At 43.4% G+C, this 20316-nt stretch overlaps 1 protein-coding gene across 3 annotated transcripts; it reads left to right on the top strand.

Moving 5' to 3' along the window:
* The first annotated feature begins 376 nt into the window (after window positions 1-376).
* On the top strand, window positions 377-20287 carry caprin2 (caprin family member 2). 3 transcript variants are annotated; one of them, XM_038739014.1, is made up of 21 exons: window positions 377-506; window positions 1144-1399; window positions 1487-1549; window positions 1642-1728; window positions 2742-2980; window positions 5602-5684; window positions 6520-6633; window positions 6788-6822; window positions 7216-7395; window positions 11805-11846; window positions 11925-12053; window positions 12164-12248; window positions 13080-13120; window positions 13213-13320; window positions 13394-13492; window positions 13577-13717; window positions 14799-14943; window positions 15046-15222; window positions 16225-16286; window positions 16718-16772; window positions 19053-20287. In XM_038739014.1, exons 2-21 carry the CDS (start codon window positions 1157-1159, stop codon window positions 19622-19624), a joined length of 2700 nt encoding a protein of 899 aa, XP_038594942.1. In that variant the 5' UTR covers window positions 377-506; window positions 1144-1156; the 3' UTR covers window positions 19625-20287. The 3 variants fall into 3 exon arrangements, with proteins under 3 accessions (XP_038594942.1, XP_038594943.1, XP_038594941.1); XM_038739015.1 differs by having other exon boundaries at window positions 7168-7395; window positions 15046-15162; XM_038739013.1 differs by having other exon boundaries at window positions 7168-7395.
* The last annotated feature ends 29 nt before the right edge of the window (window positions 20288-20316 follow it).

Raw genomic sequence — 20316 nt, 5'->3', positions numbered from 1 at the left:
ATCAGTATTGTTATCACATATTGTTGTACAGTGAATAATATGTTGGCCTTGGATAGTTAAATGAAGACTTTTCTCCCCTCTGACTGTTAAGCAGCACCACCTTTAATGTAAACTCACGGTTTATTAGTGACTTCTTGTATCACTAGATGACATGAGGACATAAATAGTATTTTTCATATGGTAAAAGTCAGGAGTCAAACTAGTTTTTATTTTCACAGTGTGTGCGTCATAAGATGGTTTTATAAATCACTACAAAGTCTTTCACATCACAGTGACGTGATAACGGTGTTCCGGCCGGATGATGTGCGCCATGGCAGGTGTCGGCACCGGATGTGGTCTGGGTGGATGTGTCCGCAGGGTATATAAAGGTGTGAGCTGCGGCCGGCCCTGCCTCTGCGTCTGCGAGCTCAACATCTCGGTTGGACAGGGGTCGCTCAGATTCGGGGTTTCCGGATGTCCATCGGTTCTCCTGAGAGGATTTAACGTGCACGAGTGAAAGACACGAGGTGGGTCAGCTGTGGCGTTTGGTTTGAAGCTGTGCCCAAGTGTGTGACGATTAAACTTGAAATCGCTGCAATGTTGAGCGAAAGTTTCTATCCTGCTGCGCAAGCGAGTGTGTTGTTGTTTGAAAGTATATTTTAGACGTTTGGGTGGTTTCAAACGGAATGCATGATATGGAGACTTGATTACAGCATGTAGTCCCGTTCTAAAGCTTTAATTGCTCATTACATCTGCTTAACATTAATTGCCTAACCTCCCGTCTGTTAAAATGGATCCCCACCGGCTGTCAGGAGGAGGATGACTCTGGGAAATGGCCATGCACGCAGGAATATGTAGGCTAATTAAAGGAGGACTGTAGTTAAAAAAACAAACAAAAAAGCTCCTGATCTTGCTGGGTGTTTGTGTTGTGTGTTAGGAGCTGATGCTTTTGCTTTCATGATTCATCCAGAGAGAGCGTGCTGTTCAGTGGCCACTGTAAATGCAGTGTCACGGGGTTGGCTGCTGTCCAAACTGAATCCATCTCTATTGAAACATTCCGCTCAGTACCAGCAGCATATGTCCTCTGTGGCAGCTGCATGGCACAGAGACCCTTTACTTTTTGCTTTTTTTTTGGACCACTAAAATGTGTCCCTCTTCCTACAGTGTGGAGCTCAACATGGTGCAGCTGTCTCCCTCCCCTACCCTGGATGTCACCCCTCCACCTGAACACTCAGAGAGGCAGGGGGAAAGACAGGAGGACCCGGTGACCGCTGATAGCCCGAAGCTGGGCTCGCCTGGTTGTCTGAGCGCCCTGCAGTTCAGCCTGGAGGCCTCCACTGCCTACCATGGCTATGAAAACTACATAGAAGATGGACTCATCTGCCTCAAACACAAGGTCCGCAACTTGGAGAAGAAGAAGGTAGGATGGGGCAGAATGAGTTAGAAGGTGTAAGAGCTGGACTGGTCAAGACAACTGGATTTTGTGACATGTCTTGTGTCCCCACAGCTGAAACTCGAGGACTACAAGAACAGGCTGAACCGGGGCGAGGCATTAAACAAGGATCAGATGGTAGGACCTGGCATGTACTGGCAGAAGGATATGATCTCATGACTGTAAATTTGGTGGGTTTGGGTCTTTGCCCACTTGTCTTGGTCTTCCAGGTGGCTGTAGAAAAGTATGAGGAGGTGCTGCATAACCTGGCATTCGCACGGGATCTGCACAAAACCCTGGGCAACTTGACTGAGAATGTAAGTTTTTGGCAATGACTGCTACTCGGCTGCTTTTCTTTGGCTCACATGATTAATGTATGTTAAGGTTTTGGACTCTTGGGCAGAAAGCAAGGAAACTCTACAGGCTAAGTACAGTACAAAATCCTCTTACTGCAGAGGCCTCCTTAGCTTTAGTTAAACTTCAAAATGCTTTTTTTGTACAAGGTATTTGTAAATGGCCTGTACTTGTATAGCCCTTTCTACTCTTTAAACCGCTCCGTGCTTTACATGCCACATTCACATACTGATAGCAGAGGCTGCCATGCAAGGTGCCAACTGCTTATCATTTGGTTCAGTATCTTGCCCTAGGACACTTGGACATGCAGTCAACCCAGGAACCACTGACCTTCTGATTGGTGGACATCCTGCTCTACCTCCTGAGTCACAGCCGCTCCACCTTGTCTGCATTTAGCCCCACATTTTTAAATGTAGTTTTGGCTTCATTGCCAGCATGGGCAGTGCAACTCCATAGTGAGCAATAACTCTGCCTGTACATATGGCATGTCAATTGTTTCAAAATAACTCAAATATATTTCTCAATTGTGTGTATTTTACGGTGTTACTGACTTCTTCCCATGACGTTTTTAGATGGCCATCCATAGGCCTGGACAATCTTTAATTCAGCTGAAATGATCAATTATTCTGCAGCCAGTAAATGTCAGTTCTGTCATCATTGCTAGTCCTTTGATACTACTAATTAAATCGCATGATGTCATTTAAAGATTAATTCAGGGGAAAAAAGGCAGCGTGCTTTAGAGGTGTTTGTAGGTGTATTTTTGAACTTTAGCATGAGCCAAGCTAGCCTCATCCCTCCTGCTTCCAGTCTTTATGCTAAGCTAATCAATTCTAAGCTCTAGCATCATAGATGATGCACAGACATAATAGTATCAATTTTGTATGTGTCAATTTTAGTTAAAAAAATGCACCAACCACCACTGCTTTAATACAACGGCTGGTTTTAATTTCAAACTGCTCCTTGACTCATTCTGCAGTTGCTGAGAGCCCAAAAGAAGGCAGTGAAGAAGGAGCAGGTGGCAAAGGCGGAGGTGGAAAGGAGGCGTCTGAGCACGGTGCTCCAGGTCCAGCACCTTCTGCACAGCCTGCAGCAGAAGCACATCAGGAGAGACCTGCTGGCTGGACACAACCAGGCGCCCCACATCCCCGCCCAGCAGCTGCAAAGCCTGAGTCAGCTCGCCACCCTGCTGGGAGTCAAGAGGGACAACAGACTGAGGTGAGCGTCATCGTAACACTCACTGTCAGGTTGGTTTGACTTGTCACACAAACTGCCCATAAAGAGTTGAGGTCATGGAACATACAGTTACACAGCGACTACGTCTTTTGGCCAAAATCTCTAACACGTAATGGCTCTGTTTTTTGTTGAGTGAAAACTGTGTTGCTTGTGTTTATAAATCTGTCCCTGATTGGCTAGGTTACATCTGTGGGGCTCTGGTCTGTTGGATTTTAGTTCAATCTCTAATGCTTATTGGTTTCATTCATGGTTAGGCTGCTCGATCATGGCAACAATCATAATCACGATTATTTTATCTTGGCAGATGACGGGCATGTAATTCTAAAATTCAGCCATGGTGTTCTGTCAGGAGATGGGGTGACTTAAAGCAATGCGGAGTAAAAAATGTTATTTGTTAAGCTACGAGAAGAAGAGAATTCCCCCAAGCTGCTAGGCTAATTTATGAAGTGTAAAATGCTGTAGGCTTAAGCTAATACCATGCCACAGCCTCCTGAGGGAGTTTGGGCTTTTAGGGAGGGGCGGAGTCACTGTAAAGGACAGGTTGCACTGGGTTTATAACACAAGACAAAACCAAAGCATCATTAAAAGGATTGTGGCACAGTAATTTTATCATGAGATGTTCATAATTATGATAAACCAAAATCATAATTGAAAATACAGTTTGAATGATTGCATAGCTATACTCTAGGGGTGGGAATCACCAGAGGCCCCACGATACGATTTTTTTGCGACTTCAAATATATTGCAATTTATTACCTTTTTTCAAACGCCCAATTAGATCCCTAAAGTCAAATGTTGTAAACATCTTTTGATCTTAAGATACATTTCTGTTTTGTTCATATTTCTTTTTCAGTCCTTTATATGGTCCTGTTAGCTTTTCTAGTGGACTAAAAAAGCAATAGATTTTATTATTCTAGTACCAAAAAGTTAAAACTCCCATCTGCAATTTATATAATAAAATATCGGTCCTTGGCGTCCGTGTATCGATACAGTATTGCCATGGCAAATATCACGATACCATGCTGTATCGCCCCTGAGATGCAGTGGCTAGTGTAAATGGACACATTTTCTGTTGGCTCTGGCCCGAAGTGTAATACAGGTCTGACATTTGAAAGGATTTGAAAGATAACTCATGAAAAGTTTGGGTTATATCAGCGTAGTCTGTGTAACCAACAAGACGCTGCAACATAAGATGAAAATAGCAAAACATTACAAATGGCATGGCAAAAATATGTAATTAAAACATGAAATGCAACAGGCCTGTCCCCAGAATGACACCCCGCCCCCTATGAAAGAATGACAAAAATACATAATTGGCTATATGTTCCAGTAACCAAAAAACGGGCGCGCCCGATAAAGCTGTTTTCACAACTCGCTTCTCTCTCAAACTCTCCAGCGCTGCTTCTATCCTCTGTTGGTGTCTGCAAGGGCGTGGCTCACAGGCTCCTGCCACGCACACACGTGCCGTCATATTGAAGAGTCGGCACGCTAGGAAGAACTCATCACTTTAACAAACTTTCAGAAGTGCAACCACATTAGCAGACACAAACACATTGTAGACTGTGTGGGCGGAGTCGGACATTCTGTTTTGGGGTGGAATTAAAGCTGCATCTGGTCGAGCTTTATTCCATGTGTTCAGCAGCATATTGAGGCTATTAAGTAATAACCTATTTGATGGACAATTACATTTACTGCAATAATGCATTTATTGTGAATTGTCCCCATAAATATTTGCGCCTAAATTATTTCAATAAGCGTAATTGCATGATGCATCAAAATCTTTATTGATTCAATTTGTAACATTTAGGGCCTGAGGATGAAACTGACCCTGTTGACACTAAAGGAACAGCTGTTTCGTGTTCAGGATCGCGTCACTTCCTGTTTCACATTTCACGTGTTTTCTTGACAATGTGGTTTAGAGCCGCTGTCGTGTAATGTGACCCCCTGTCACCGATCAGTCACAACGACTTCAAGACTCCCGTCACAAGACGGCAAGTTGTGCAGTGTGAACAGTACGGCCGTTGCGGAGTCGTGTAGTCTACGAGCCTTAAAGAACAGGCCAAGGGTTTCTCAGAAATGTTTGTGGTAGATGTTTCATGTCCACATCTACAAAAAGCACCCTGGAGCAATGCCTTAACCCCAACAGGAAGTCGGCCATTTCGGATTTAATGGTAACTTTTGGCGATTTACAGGTTCTGTACTTTAAGAAACTCCTACAGAATTAATCCGATCGACTTGAAATTTTCGCTGGGCTATATAAAGGCATTGACGATGAAAAGTTGTGCTATGTCATGTTTCATTAAAGGGCCTTTCCGTGGCGTAGAAACTTGAGCGTTAAAAATGTTGAGGAATGGAGAAGGTGACGAGCCTAAACGGGCAAAATTTTGTGCGCCGTGTCTTTGACCACGCTGTGTATTACACGTATAACATGCCTGCTCCGCTACACTAATTTCTAGGGGAAAGACTGGAGTGGGCAAAAGTTAATGTGCTAAAAAAAACTCTGCAGTCTCTACAAAGAGGACCCAATACCAGGAAGCGGAGTTCCACTTTATTCCCATCATGGACTATGGGCTGCTTGATGATCTATCTGAACTGTGTTGTAGTTTAGAGGAGCAGATGGAGCATGCAGCTGTGGCATACTTGGACCTGCTGGAGGGCAAAGACAAGCCTGTGGCTGGATCCACATGTGAGTGACATCATCATATAATGGATTCTGTAAAAAATTAATTTTGCATAATGGGTTAATGGACACTGTGAAAATGTAAGTCTTTAATGTCACTGATCTCTGTAAGAAGGGCCTGGATGAATCTGAAGCAGGGTTGCAGAGGCCTGGTTATGGTGCAGCTCACTGTAATCAGCCTGCTTTTTTACTTGCTTTAAGTTTTGGGCTTAAAGGAAAGCAGTGTGTACAACTTAGAATTGATTTTGGCAATATGCCCAAAAATGTTATCACGATACAATTTCATATCATTCGATATCGATAATATCACAATATATGTCAAATCATTAGTTCTTTCAAGTTTAAAGGCTAACTTTTGCTCCTGAGTGAACATTGAAGAAACCAGATGGTTAATTTTGTGGTTAAACTTATTTTTATGGTCAGAATGTGACAAACACTTGCCAAACAGTGGATCACTGTGGAGTAAGTAGATTAAACTATCTTTCAGCCCTCTTTTTTTTTTTTTAACAAAATAAATATTTTAATAGAAAAATTAGGTGCTAATTTGTGATTCAAATGTATTAAAGCAAATATTTATTGATATCTTGAATGTTTATTATATTGTTGAGGAAAATTATATTGCGATAATTATCAGTCTTATTGCCCAGCCCTAGCCTGAGCTACAAATAAAACCCAACAACTATGAAAACATTGTTCCTAAAATGAATCCTGAGATTTCAGAATTCTGACATTGCTAAAAATTGGTCCAATGACAGTGTCCAGAACTTGAGCCACAGAAATGAAAACGCGCTTCACCAGCTAAAGTGTCATTTTCTGAAGTGGGTTTTCCTTTAACACTCAGTTCTGCTGTTGAAAGAGGAGCTCACCAGGCTGTTGAACTGCAAGTACTTCAATTGTCTTCCACCTCCACCCACAAAGTCTCCAGAAGTGTTCCTGAGGTCAACCAGCCACTGCAGTAAGATTATGCCGAGTTACTGTGACTAATGACTTGTGGGTATTAATGGTGCCAGAAATGAGGGTTAGGCATTTGCTACTGAAACTACTTTGAAGCTTTGCCGGTGTGAATATGGTGAGTTGCAGATTCATGTCTCTTTTTTTGCTCCTGTCAGCCACAAACTCAAATCCAAATGAAGATTCTAAGGAGGTAAGGCTGATGTTCAGTTTATTTTTGAAGCTTTATTTCAGTGCTGTGCGCCATGTTTTATTTATTTAAATCCTGGTGGGACTTTAACCTGAATGCACACTAAGTGATGGGATGTGTCAATGTGGGGACAAATTTAGGTTTGGTAGAGACACATTTTCAGGATGAAGACTTGGTTTTAGGGTTCAGGTTAGAAGTGGGTAAGACTTAAGGTTAGCAATTAAGGTAATGGGGGGAGGTAATGCATTATGTCTGTCTCCGCAGCAGATAGTGGAACAAACGTGTGTGTGTGTGTGTGACTGTAAGCATGCGCCAGGATCCACTGATGCTCTATTGGTGATATGGCAGTTTTTCAACAGACTGTACCTGACTGACATGGAGACTCCTCCCACTCAGAAATGGAAGGAGGACTTCCAGACCATGAGGGAGCGGGAGCCTCCTGACTGCTGGGATATGGAGATCGCAGATGGACTCGCTTCCCCCCAAGCTACAGTTCACAAACCCTGGAGAGGAGCTGCCACTTTCATCCCCAAAGTCCCAGTCCCCATCAAGAAACGATCTGCTGACTGCAAACAAGTGAGCTACCTGGCACCTCTGGTCCTGGACTGACACTGCAATTGTGTTTGAAAGGAGGAGTTTAAAAAAAAAAAAAACTTTCAGAGTTGTTTGTTTTTTTTTGTTTGGTTTTTAGGAAACATTTTCTCAACTCTGTCTAATTGTTCATTTCTCAAAGTTATTGGACCCTCCTGTAACTTGTCATTTGCAGTTAGGATGGTGTTTACTAGCTAAAGTTAACAAATGTACCGTGGTCAAATGCATGTTTACATCCTGCAGCTTTAATTTGCGCACAGAGCCACACAGCATTAGTGACCACGTTTGAAACTGGAAGAAAGCGTCTAACGGAGTTCACTGACCTGAGGGACTGCAACAAAATCTTACTGGTGTTTCTGGACATGCATTTGTCACATCTTCTGCCCTCAATATTTTTGGGGATGCTGCTCTGTGCATAATTTTTAGGGATGGACCTGCTTCAAGCCTGAACCACAGCGCTCTGCTTTGTTTACTAGTCAAGTATTTTGCCCTACAGTTAAATTTTATTTATATAGTGCCAAATCACAACAACAGTTATCTCACAGCGCTTTTCATAAAAGAGCAGGTCTAGACCGTACTCTGTGATGTTATTTACAGAAGCCCAACAGTTCCCACCAAGAGCAAGCACTAGGCGACAGAGGCAAGGAAACCTTGAGCCGAACCATGGCTCAGGGTGGGCGGCCATCTACCTCGACCGGTTGGGGTGAAGGAGGGAGAGGGAGCAGGAGAGGAACACAGAGAAAAAGAGGGATGTAAGGAGAGAGAGGGGAGGGAGGTCTACACAATATACACAGAGGTACAGACAGTAAAGGTGATGTTGCTATAGACTAAATGAAAAATGGTACAGATATTTATAGTAGTGTTAATGGTAACAGTCGCAATGTTAATGAATATAATTACAATAGGACTAGTAACAATAGTTGCAGCAGAGGGTGTCGAGCAGGAACATGGGGGCAGCAGGTGACCCGCAGCCACAGATCCAGACTCCACAGCTCCAGAGCCAGAAACACCTGCAGGAAGTGATAGGAGGAGAGAGGAGAGGGACGAGAAAGCACAAGACTACCAGAAAGGGGAGAAGTTGTTAGTAACATGCAATAATGGGATGAGGTTGCATACAGAGGGAGAGAAAGTAGAGGAGAGAGGAGCTCATTGCATCATAGGAAATCCCCCGGCAGTCTAGGCCTATAGCAGCATAACTAAGGGATGGTTCAGGACTCACCTGAGCCAGCCCTAACTATAAGCTTTATCAAAGAGGAAAGTCTTAAGCCTACTCTTAAATGTGGAGATGGTGTCTGCCTCCTGAACCCAAACTGGAACCTGGTTCCACAGGAGAGGAGCTTGTAGCTGAACGCTCTGGCTCTTAGTCTACTTTTGGAGACTCTAGGAACCACAAGTAACCCTGCATTCTGGGTGCGCTGTGCTCTGGTGGGGTAGTAAGGTACTATGAGCTCTTTAAGATAAGATGGTGCCTGACCATTAAGCGCTTTGTAGGGAAGAATGATTTTAAATTCTATTCTGGATTTTACTGGAAGCCAATGCAGAGAAGCTAAAACAGGAGAAATGTGATCTCTTTTCCTGGTTCCTGTCAGAACACGTGCTGCAGCATTCTGGATCAGCTGAAGAGACTTAATGGACTTTTTCAAGCAGCCTGATAATAAAGAATTGCAGTAATCCAGCCTAGAAGTAACAAATGCATGGACTAGTTTTTCTGCATCATTTTAGACAGAATGTTCCCGATTTTCGCAATATTACGCAGGTGAAAAAAGGCGGTCCTTGAAATTTGCTTAATGTGAGACTTAAACGACATGTCCTGATCAAAGATAACTCCAAGATTCCTCACAGTGGTGCTAGAGGCCAGGGCGATGCCATCAAGGGAAACTATATCTTTAGATAATGCGTCACGGAGGTGCTTAGGCCCCAGAACAATAACTTCAGTTTTATCTGAGTTTAACATGAGAAAATTACAGGTCATCCAGGTTTTAACATCCTGAAGGCACATTTGAAGTTTAGCTAACTGATGAGTTTCATCTGGTTTGATCGATAGATATAACTGAGTATCATCTGCATAACAATGAAAGCTTATGGAATATTTCCTGATAATATTGCCTAAAGGAAGCATAAAGTGAAGAGGATTGGTCCGAGGACAGATCCTTGAGGAACTCCATGACTAACTTTGGCATGCATGGAGGACTCATCGTTAACATGTACAAACTGAAATCGATCTGATAAATAGGACTTAAACCAGCTTAGAGCGGTTCCTTTAATGCCAATGAAATGTTCCAGTCTCTGCAATAGGATCTGATGGTTACATTAGCCTACAGCTGAACCTTAACTTGCTATTTTTGTAAGAAATGAATAACGAACTTTTTTTTTGTACAATGACAAAAGTAGTTATGTGAAGAATCTTATCTCAATCACCTGGTCAATGCCCGCATAATAGAGCCTGACTGACAAGTAGGTCAGGTTGATATATCGGCTGATTAGCTTGTCTGTATGGGCGTATGTCCACCAATAAGCAACATAGTGTAATATTGCATTTAACAAAACATTTCTTAGTTTGTCTAACAGGGAGCACTGACACATGTATATTTCAGCGCTAAAGTGTCTGCTCTGTATTATCTTTATCACACTATATTTTTGGTACAGTCATGTCTTAAAAATTACGTCAGGACAGATTTCTTAAGATTTCGGTCGTCCTTCAACCAGCATCAGATCCTCATGTTGTCTGACATTTTGGATTAGGTAACAGCAGCCTATGCAGGCGCAGCCCTGCATGGTAAGGAAGAAGTTTCTTTCCCCATGAGTTCACCCTGGAGTTTGTGGCTTTTTATTTTAATCTGAGCAGTGGCCTGTACTATGAAGCAAGGTAACTGGCTTATCAACGTCACTTTAGGAGTAACTTTGTGACATCTGATGTAACTTTCTGATTAACCCATACTATGAAAGGTGGATAGGTGTTAACCGAGGTCTGTTGCCAGGGCGCTTTACGCTGCATCTCTAAATGCTCCGAGCAGGTTATGCTCGTGGTTAACTCGAGGTTACCCTGTAAAGGTGGATTACACGCCACCTCTGTACCCAGTGTTAATGATGAGAAGTAGGCTATGAATGCACACCACTTGATAAAATGTTTAGATTTTATCCTGACTTGTTCCACTGCGGTTGCAGCTGAAATGAAGTTCTTCTGAACACGACAGCATTATGTTCATTCAGCGAGCACTGCAGTCTCTGTGAATTTTAGGCAGGAGATCTTAATTAAATAACAGGACAGTTTCTTAGATGTAGCTCATCTGTAGGCTATAATTGATGTTTTCACATATTTAGATTGACTATTTTACATGTCCAAAAAGTAGACCTATGGAGCCAGGGTGGGGTTACTAAACCCAGAGAAAGTGTCAAATTTACGAGAACAAATCAGAAATTCCCTCTGCTGTGAATTGGGAGTAGTCAGAAGAAAACACCAAAGTCTCCAAGGTGCATAGTAATATAGTGATTGCGGGCTAAACTCGCATAGACCTATTTCCTCACTGCTAAATCTGATTGTGAAGTCTAATAGAATTTTCCACTGCATGCATAATACACGGCAGAGGTGTGCGTGATGTTGCAGCCTTGCAAAGTGATGCGATGTTTCCTTGAAGAAAACACTATTTTTCAGAGAATTTGTTATAAATGTGGGAATATTAAAGTTTTTAACTTGTAGATTTGTGATTTTCTTGGAAATCTACCACATTAGTCTTGGAAATTCTTTGCCCCTCTCCCCTGGCTCCAATTATGATATAGGTATAATGATATATAAAAGAAGGGTCCATAAAATACATAATAGAGAATTGGCCTACAATAAGAACACTGAAGAGAATTGTCCTTGGGCAAGATACTGAACCCGGATTTGCCCCTGGCGGCTGTTCGGTATAAATGTTCCGTATGAATGTGTGTGAATGTTAGTTTCCGTTTGAGCACTTAGGCTCAGTGTATGAATGTGTGTGAATGGTGAATGCAGATGTAGTGTAAAAGCGCTTTGAGTGGTCGCAAAGACTAGAAAGGCGCTATAAAAGTACGGAGCATTTACATCTTTAAACTCCTCACATCCTGACGCTATCAACGTGCGTTTTTCTGGGGTAAACATGGTTTACCCCGTTGTGAAAACTCTGCCTGCACAGCCAAACGCGCGCCCCTTTCATGCGAACGCTCACAACTCCAATTAAGTTAACAGACTCAACCAACATCTTATTCAGTCGTAGTACCATTCAACTCCAGTGTAGGCAGTCAGTTTGTCAACCCTGAGTTTGCCTGATAACCCTGAGTTAACTGAGTAGATTCAACTCCCTTCGTGGTACTGGCCTTTGTTCATTGCACAGAATGTTCTCCGCACCATAATGAATACATGCTATTCTCCCCAGAGAAAAGAGAGGCGAGCCAAAGCAGAGGAGCATGGCAAGTCGGTGAGTACAAAACAATTAGCTTAAATTGAACTGGCATCTCTAAACGATGTGCGACCATCATCATGTGGTTCCCAACAGGTAGTTCACATGGAAATGCCTGTGGAGGTTTTCAACTCGCCATCTGCCTTACCCAAAGACCCCATCCTGAGGAAGCGGCATCTCGAGGACCTCATAACAAAAATCCACGGCTCCTTCATTTTCATGCAGGTGGAGTTTGGCTGTTTGCAAACCCATGAACACTTACCACCCAGTACAAGATGAAAGTGGTTTGAGCATTTGGTCTTTAAAGGGTTTTAAAATTATGCCGTCCTGTTCAGGACTCTCTTCTGGATGGTGAGAGCTCCCCCGCTAATGGCCACCCCAGACTGAAGAGACGGCCGTCTGGATCTCCCTCTCCTCTGGGTAACTTGGAGCAAGTCAACAAGCTTTAATTTGACACAAGAATCCCAACTCGGGTCTACTTACGAACATGTATTTATCTTATATTTTTCTTGTGGCACTTTGGACCACATCACATGGTCTTCATCAGTTGATGAAGTTTATTCATTTGTTATGAAAATGTATCTGAAAGGGTGACCATTCAAACGCCATCTGCTGAGGGAAGACCCTGTATCGTGGACTGATTTCAACTGTCTGCCTCATTGTTACATGGCCATGAATGTAGTACTTAATATCAAATGGTGGGGGTAACAGGTTTTGATCTGATCGTGTGAAGTTAACCTGCTCCAGAGCAGAGTAGCTGTGCAGCATCTGTTACCATGGTGATCTATCTTGGTTAAGTGAGCCAGCTTGATGATGCCAGAAAGCCTGGCAGCACCACTAATCTCACTGCATGGTACAGACCCCATGGCAAATGGTTGAAATGGTAAGGGGTCCTCGAGTTGGAAATGTTTCGTCAGCATTTCAGAGGCACAAAATTATCTTTGACGCTTGAGCTCCATAATGGTAAAGTTAAGGGTACTCTTGTGCTATAATACAATGTTTTTATTAGTTGGTCCCAATTTTGTCTCTCATACAAGGACACATGCGCACACCGGAGCATCTGTGTGATACAATTATACCCTTGTATCAAAGATGATACATCCACGATTCAAAACTGTGATATGGTTCAAACTGTAAGTTATGTGGCGTGTTCAACCCCTAGTACTGGCTATGGACGGCACATGCACTCAAATTCATATGAAAATGTACTTTTTTTTTCTTTTTTTTTTCCCCCACAACTAACCGGCTCAGACTTGAGAAGCCCAGTTGCTGTCCTGCCCAAAGCAATGCATGTAAGTGGTCGTTCTCTTATGTGATAAGTCAGTTGTGACTTGCATTGAAATCACTTGGACCTGTCATCACTTCATCCTCATTCCCCACTCAGTCCACCCCCCTACCTACCAGGCTTACAGAGCGCAAAGCCAGTCTAACAAATGGAGATCAGTGCCTGGAGACCTGTGACCTGGAGCTTTCCTCAAAAGACCGATCTCATGTAAGAAGCTGCACATTGCCTGAGATGCACCATATGATGAACCCTGTGGTTAAATGTAATCTTGTCTCTGCAGGAGCCACTGCATTTGACTGAAAAAAGGTTTCCTTCACCGCCACTGTACCGTAGGGAGTCAACCAACTCTGTCAGTCTGGAGGAGAAGAGCCGTCCTCAGGTAAATGAGAATTCTTGGCCATGTCAACAGACAAAGCAGTGAAGCTGATGTCAAGTGTCAGAATATTGTGTCCTTGTTCCACAGACACCGGTAACGGAGTCCGGGAAGCAGTCCCCCTGTACTACAGTGGCATCTGGCACCTCCACCCCCCCTCAGGAACAGACTTTCTCTACACCTCCATCTAGGCGAACTCTCACGTCAGCACAGTTTCAGAACATCCAGTCAGTAAGTTTTGTGCTATTAAGGTACAAAATAGTCCCCCCCCCCCCCCCCCCCCCTCTTGAACCCCATTCACATCTGGTACTACATAAGATCTGCATACATTCACTTGGTGTTATAAAGTGGTATTTCTTGCGGTTGGATTTGTGCATCCCAGGTCAAGGGAAGCAACATGGAAAAGCGAGGGTCATGGTCAGTTCATCAGAGCCAGTGGAGGAGCTTGCTAGCCTGGCCTCCCCACTTGGTCACATAACCCCTCTCCTATACATCATAGCGGTCCTGGGGAGCCTCTGAAGCATTCTGCTGTATGGGCTCTGGTTATTTTCCTTTTTTAATGAGAAGGCATCATTGGTAGACAGAAGGCTGTAATGCAGTCATTAGCCTGTGTTTTTCCTTATCAGAAATAAATTGACTGTTAATACAGGTAGAAATGGGCTCTTCAGGCGTAGCTTGCTGGTCGTTTTGTTAGATTGTGAACTTGCATATTGGCTTCTCAATGGCATTTTGCGTGACTGCAGACCTTGGTCTGCCATGAATCCGCTCAAGAACACAGTAGCCATTTGTGCCACAGTCTGTCATTTTAAAGGTCTCCTATCCACAAACTCCAGATGTAACTGAATGCACTTATCATTTATGTTCAGCCACATTTATGTAACTTATTATGTACCTGATTGCATCAGTTTTGGTTTTCCCTGGCTACATGGCTGTCTGATCAGCCAAGATGCATGGTATGTTGGGTTCTGGCTCTGATGGCCAGAAAATTTCTGTGCAAATGCTTTCAATTGTCAAAGGACAGCGTAGGTTTTTACTACAGTTCTGACATGACACTCTTCAACCAGTTGATTTCCCTGTGCTCATCAAGGAAGACAAGTTATTGAAGTGCATACTTTAAAATGCTACAGTGGTAGTTGCACAAAACGGAAAAAATAAAATGTGAGCACAGAAACATAATGAAATCAAGATGATTGTTTCCAGAACTACAGTCTGGCTTAACTAGATCTAGATACAATCTGAATCGTCTTTTTCTAGAACAGAATGGGCTTGTACACTTTCAACTTCTGTGGTGTCCATTTTCATCTCACTTTAGATCTTCAAGGTGAATGGCTCCTTGCCTCAGAACGGGGAGTTGAACTACAAACCAGATTCGTCAGTTTTTGCTGAGCCCAGGTACAGCACTGCCAGTACCCAAACACCACCTGAGTTTGCGCCCTCAGATGACGAACTACAGCCAGGTATGTTGAGCAAACTTTTGTGTTCTTAAACTCTCAACCCACAAGGGCTGAATGGTAAACGGCTAACTGTCAGACCCATTTCATGCTGCATCATTTCTCTAGTGTACCAGTCAGGTTACACAGTGAGTAATGCTGGACAGATCTTCCTGTCCCCTGGCCAGTCGGGTGGAAGCGTTGGTCGACCCAGCCAGTCGTACTACACCAGAGGATCTGCGAGAGGTATGGCACGTGGCGGAAAGGGACTGGCACAAACCTTTCGCTCTTCTGGTTGGCATCGAGGTATCTATCCTCAACTCTCCTTTCCTTTTTGGGTTTTCACCACTCCTGCATTTCTCCTCCTTTTGCTGATGAAGGTCATTTGCAATTACCACCAGTACTGTCTGTGCTATGATGCACTCTAAAATTCTCAGGTGTCGTGAGCATGACAATTTTATGGGAGTGTGATGCTAAGCAAGTGGAGTACTCTTAATATGGTATGTTAGCACGCAGACATACCATTTAGCTCAAAGCACTGCTGTGCTGTCTGTTCAGGATCAGGTGTTTTAGGGTAATCTTGTCTAGGGTTGGGTATCTTTTAAAATTTTGTTACTAGTACCAAAAAGTGATACCAATACTTCAGTACTCCATAGAGTTCTTTTTCCTTTAGTGGTGAGTTGCAAACCTCCAAAAACGGTAGTCTATAAAACAAGTAAGGAGTCGGTTTTAACAAGTCAATTAACTACACTAAAAAGTTTTAAGAAGCAAACTGAGGAAAACAGGCTGCACATCCAGCCGATCAAACTACACCTGAAGCAGCTGCAGCCGGAGGGTCCGTGAGGAAAATCAGCTGATCGCTGCTGCGCCACAAGCATTTAATTGATGTGATGGAACACAACGATCGATCGGTGACAAGTGATGTGAAAAGCAAATAAAAATGTACAGAGAAGTGTTAAATAATACCAGAAGATGAAAACAATGGAAAGCAGAGCCTGTGGTGATAAACTTGCAACAGTGACGAACATGCCTGAGACCACAGCCGAAGGTGAGCGATTGTTAAAATCACGCAGGCTCCTAAGGGGCGAAAAGGTGTTTATTTTTTTATTATTGGCTGCAATCTGGCTACAAAGTATCGATTTTGAAGTATTTGACTGGAGACTTCGATTCTACTTAATACTGGGCTATTTCGGTCGACACCATAAAGGTATAGCGTAGCAATACCCATCTGTAGTCTTGTCACATCCTGGCTAAAGCTTCGGCTGAAATGAATCATTCTGAAACTAAACACTGATTTCTACTCTCCAGGAGCATCCTACATCCCCCAGACTAATTTCAGGGACTCTGGCCCTCTCCTCTATGCTGCTAGAGTAAGTAAATCAATGTATACTTAGTGGCCTTGTTGGCTCTGGGACTTGGAGTATTGGGATTAGTGTATATACAATTTATTTCTTGTGTTTTTTTTTTTTTAATGGGTTCGATTACAAATAAGAGACTAGCGGTGAATGTCAAAACATCCAGTCACACAGACAGCCAGGACATCAGGTGTCATGTGACCTCATACTGACTGTGGGCACTACACCAACATCTTCTCACCACCAATGTCACAATTCCTATAGTGCACTGGACTCAATTGCTAGAATCAGGAGTGTGATGCAACAACGTCCCTAAAGTCGCAAATGTTGCTAGCAAATATAGGCACAAGCCAGAAATCGGTATGCTTTTACAGACTTGTGTTAAGTCCAGTGCTGACTTGTTGCTCTGTCTGCAAATGTTTATTGTCCTTCTGGTGTTTTCTCAGGACTCTGGATACCAGCACAGCTACAGACGTGGGGGAGGAAGGCAAAACTCCAGCGGTAAGAACACAAGCTCTAACTCTGAAGTTCCAAACAGTAATCTATTCCTCAGAGCTTTTGCTGCCAACACCTGCTTAAGTTCTTCCTTATCTGTAGAACCACCAAGGGGTCATTTGTACCCCCTCAAGTTCATGACTTGTCCTAAAAGGGCTTTGTTAATCTAGTAATTGACAGATTTGGAAACATGAGCAGAAGGATGCATTCCAAAGAAGTTCTGGCAGTGCTTCATGAAAGTGTGAATGTATTCCACCTTGTCAATCTGCAATGACACAAAGCTGTTAGAAATACATGAAAATGAACAAGTTACTGCTTCAAGAAGGGAAAAACTTTGATTTGATGTTGCAGCAGGGGGGAAATGACCCCCTGAGACGATGAAGAAGCTGTGTACCTGAGTATATTAAAATGTCAAATCTAATAGCTAGCTGCCCTTGCCTTGCATCACTATAGACTAGTAAACAAATCATTCCACATTTGCTTTGTACCAATAAATAATTTCTTGCAGACTAAATCAACGCTTTGACATAATCCGGTGGTACACAGGATAGTAATATGGATCACGTTAATTGGTGAAGTAATGGGGCAAGCCAAGCAAGCAATGGTGTATTGCAATGATAACATTGTGTCCCTGAGCAAGACACTTAACCCCTAGTTGCTCCAGAGGTGTGCGACCTGACATGTATAGCAATTGTAAGTCGCTTTGGATAAAAGCGTCAGCTAAATGAATAAATGTAAATGTCACAGCCTATGTAATGCAATGGATTTTGCAGACAATTTGGCCCAATTTTTATTTGCATAAAAAGCAGCATAGAGGCTGTTACAGGCAATTGAGAAAGCCAGTGACTGGTTCATTCAAAGTGATTGATTTCATTAGCCCCTTTTACAGACAGGAGCTGGAAGGGATAGGTATTGTTAGAACTTTCATACTATTATCAGCCCTACTTATCAGTCTGGTTAATTGAAACTACTTTTGGTTTCTTATGGAGCATAACAAATGAATTCTTTAATGCTTTGTAGCACCAAAGCATATCTGTTAAATTTCAATACCCAGCCTTGGTAGCTGGGGGAGAATAGATGGTCTTTCATGAGTAGAGTGGTGCTTTGCATGCCATCATTACATGGGTACCTATCTACATTTATCTAGCTGACACTCTCATCCAAAGTAAACTAAAATAACTGCATTCAACAATGTGGATGGGACAGGTCACAGATGGTCAAAATTGAGTGGTAGCTGGGCCTTCCTCATAGTGAGGGAGTCATAAAAGAACGTAGTGGACAGGCAGAGGTGTTTGGTTTGTGTCCTAGATGCAGGATGGGCCTGAGCTTCACAGCAAGTTCCAGGATCTTGAATTGGATTTAAGCAGCCACAGGTAGCAGGAGCAGTGTTGTGTGGGAGAACTTAGGTAGGTTGCATTCTGGATGAGCTGCAGATGTTGGATGGCACATGTAGGCACAAAAAGAGCAAGATGACAAGACCCTGCACCAGAACTCGCACTGTCTCCTGGGTAAGGAACAGATATCTCCCTGATGTAGGTTGTCATCAGCCAGTGTTCCTGAACTGAAAATGTCATACATCTCACCAATGTACTGGGTTGCACGATTCAGGCATATACAACATGAAAGCCCCATGGGAAACATGTAATCAGTTTTGTGATTGGCATCATTTTGATTAGTAACTAATCTCTCTTATTTTTCTCAGTAACTCAGATTACAACTATGTATTAACAAATGTAACTAGTTACTCCCAACACTGCTGTCCATAAACTCTATGGAGACGCAATGTAGTACTTTCATTATTTCTTCAATTCTGTTTGGATGAAGTAATTTGGTGCCATATAGCAGAGTAAAAGTGTCTGTCACCTCACTGCACAGCGAGCCGCTAACAGCAGCTTTTTGGTCGGGGCAAGCTAGCTGCTGGGTGCTAGTCAACATGCCAAACTCCTTCTTGTAGTTTGACCTTCAAGGCATGTCTATCAAGTCAATTTACATACCGCAGCAACGCGCGCACACAGCGGTGCGGAGCAGAATGGCTGTCCACAGCTAGCCACTGCGCTGTAGTAACGTTAGAACTACATTTCCACAGAAAGCAACATGAAAAACAGCTGCAGGCGTCCGACACACTACACTCATTTGTTAGTGAGCTTCAAATGAGGCTTACTGGTCAGTTTCTCGACTGTCACACTGATCACAATGTTAGTCCAACATCAAGAGGGTAATGTACTTTGCTACTGCTTATTGCACCCTGTTATTTTGTAACCTGTTTTCATCTCAACTCTGCAACAGCCTGGAGCGACTCTTCTCAGGTGAGCAGCCCAGATCGGGAGGGAGCGTTTACACTTGTGGACTCGGGTCATGGTGATTCTCTGTCGGTCTCCACCGTGGAGGTCCCTCTCACTCCACACGGCCACCATCACACCACCCTGCTTCCTATGCAACTCTACCCACTCTCCCAGCCGTTACGGATTGCTTTCACTGCCTCTCGCACCGCCAACTTCGCCCCGGGCAACCTGGACCAGCCCATAGTGTTTGACCAGCTGCACAGCAACCTGGGGGAGATGTACGACACCCACATCGGCCGCTTCACCTGCCCCGTCAATGGAACCTACGTATTCATCTTCCACATTCTGAAGCTTGCTATCAACGTGCCACTCTACATTAATCTCATGCGCAACGAGGAGGTGATGGTGTCAGCATACGCCAACGACGGAGCCCCAGATCATGAGACGGCCAGCAACCACGCCATCCTACCTCTCTTCCAAGGAGATCAGGTGTGGCTCCGGCTACATCGTGGTGCCATCTATGGCAGCACCTGGAAGTACAGCACCTTCTCGGGCTTCCTGCTGTACCAGGACTGAACCACCTTCTGTGTGGACTGTTTGCTTTGTAGTAAATGGTGATTAAACTGACATTTCACTATTGTTAGGCTGCATGCCAGTGCTTTTTTTGTTTTTTTTCCCCCCACCACAAAGTCCACTCATAATGTAAGGTGTATTGGTGGCCAAATAGTATGATCTGTACTCAGCCACAATCTACGTTAGAAATGAGGATTGTGACTGACTGACATACACCAAATGTGCTTAATTCCCCATGAATATGTAGTTCATGATGGTGGTGCTCCCTGTGACATACTAATGCAACTGGGCCTTGATACGTCATCCTGTAGTGAATCACCTGTTCAGCCTGCAGGTCACTGATTTCAGTGAACTCTTTAAAGCAGTGTTATGAATTTGTGCCTTGTTTTCTGAATGGCTTTGGATGACTGACCAGATGTCAAACAGCTCGTGAATGACTGGCTGATTTATCGGATGAATCAAAATTGACTGTCAGCACTCTGCTTGATCCCGGACTACTATGCATTCAGTCTCACCTTGCGGTGTATGACTGTGAAGATGAAGGAAAGATTGTGTTGGTGGTGGGTATGGTGTTGAACACTTAAGACCAAATTGTTGCACTAATGGACTACTTTGGAGAGATGGAAGTGGTCCCTTGATGTGCCTAAATAAAACACGAGCAGTGAAGTTTGGGTGCTTCATCTTGATTTTTGTTA

This window comes from Micropterus salmoides, unplaced genomic scaffold, assembly GCF_014851395.1.
Source record: "Micropterus salmoides isolate LMB-PRFRI ecotype aquatic unplaced genomic scaffold, ASM1485139v1 Ms_hic_scaffold_23, whole genome shotgun sequence".
Lineage (NCBI taxonomy): Eukaryota > Metazoa > Chordata > Actinopteri > Centrarchiformes > Centrarchidae > Micropterus > Micropterus salmoides.
This window is presented reverse-complemented; position numbering and strand designations above follow the sequence as displayed.

What these genes read in the sequence shown, in the direction of transcription:
- caprin2 (XM_038739013.1), top strand. Translation starts at nt 1,157, where the DNA reads ATGGTGCAGCTGTCTCCCTCCCCTACCCTGGATGTCACCCCTCCACCT. An exon ending in TGGGCAACTTGACTGAGAAT is followed by an intron (nt 1,729 to 2,741) that starts GTAAGTTTTTGG and finishes CTCATTCTGCAG; the next exon opens with TTGCTGAGAGCCCAAAAGAA. An exon ending in GAGGTCAACCAGCCACTGCA is followed by an intron (nt 6,634 to 6,787) that starts GTAAGATTATGC and finishes TGCTCCTGTCAG; the next exon opens with CCACAAACTCAAATCCAAAT.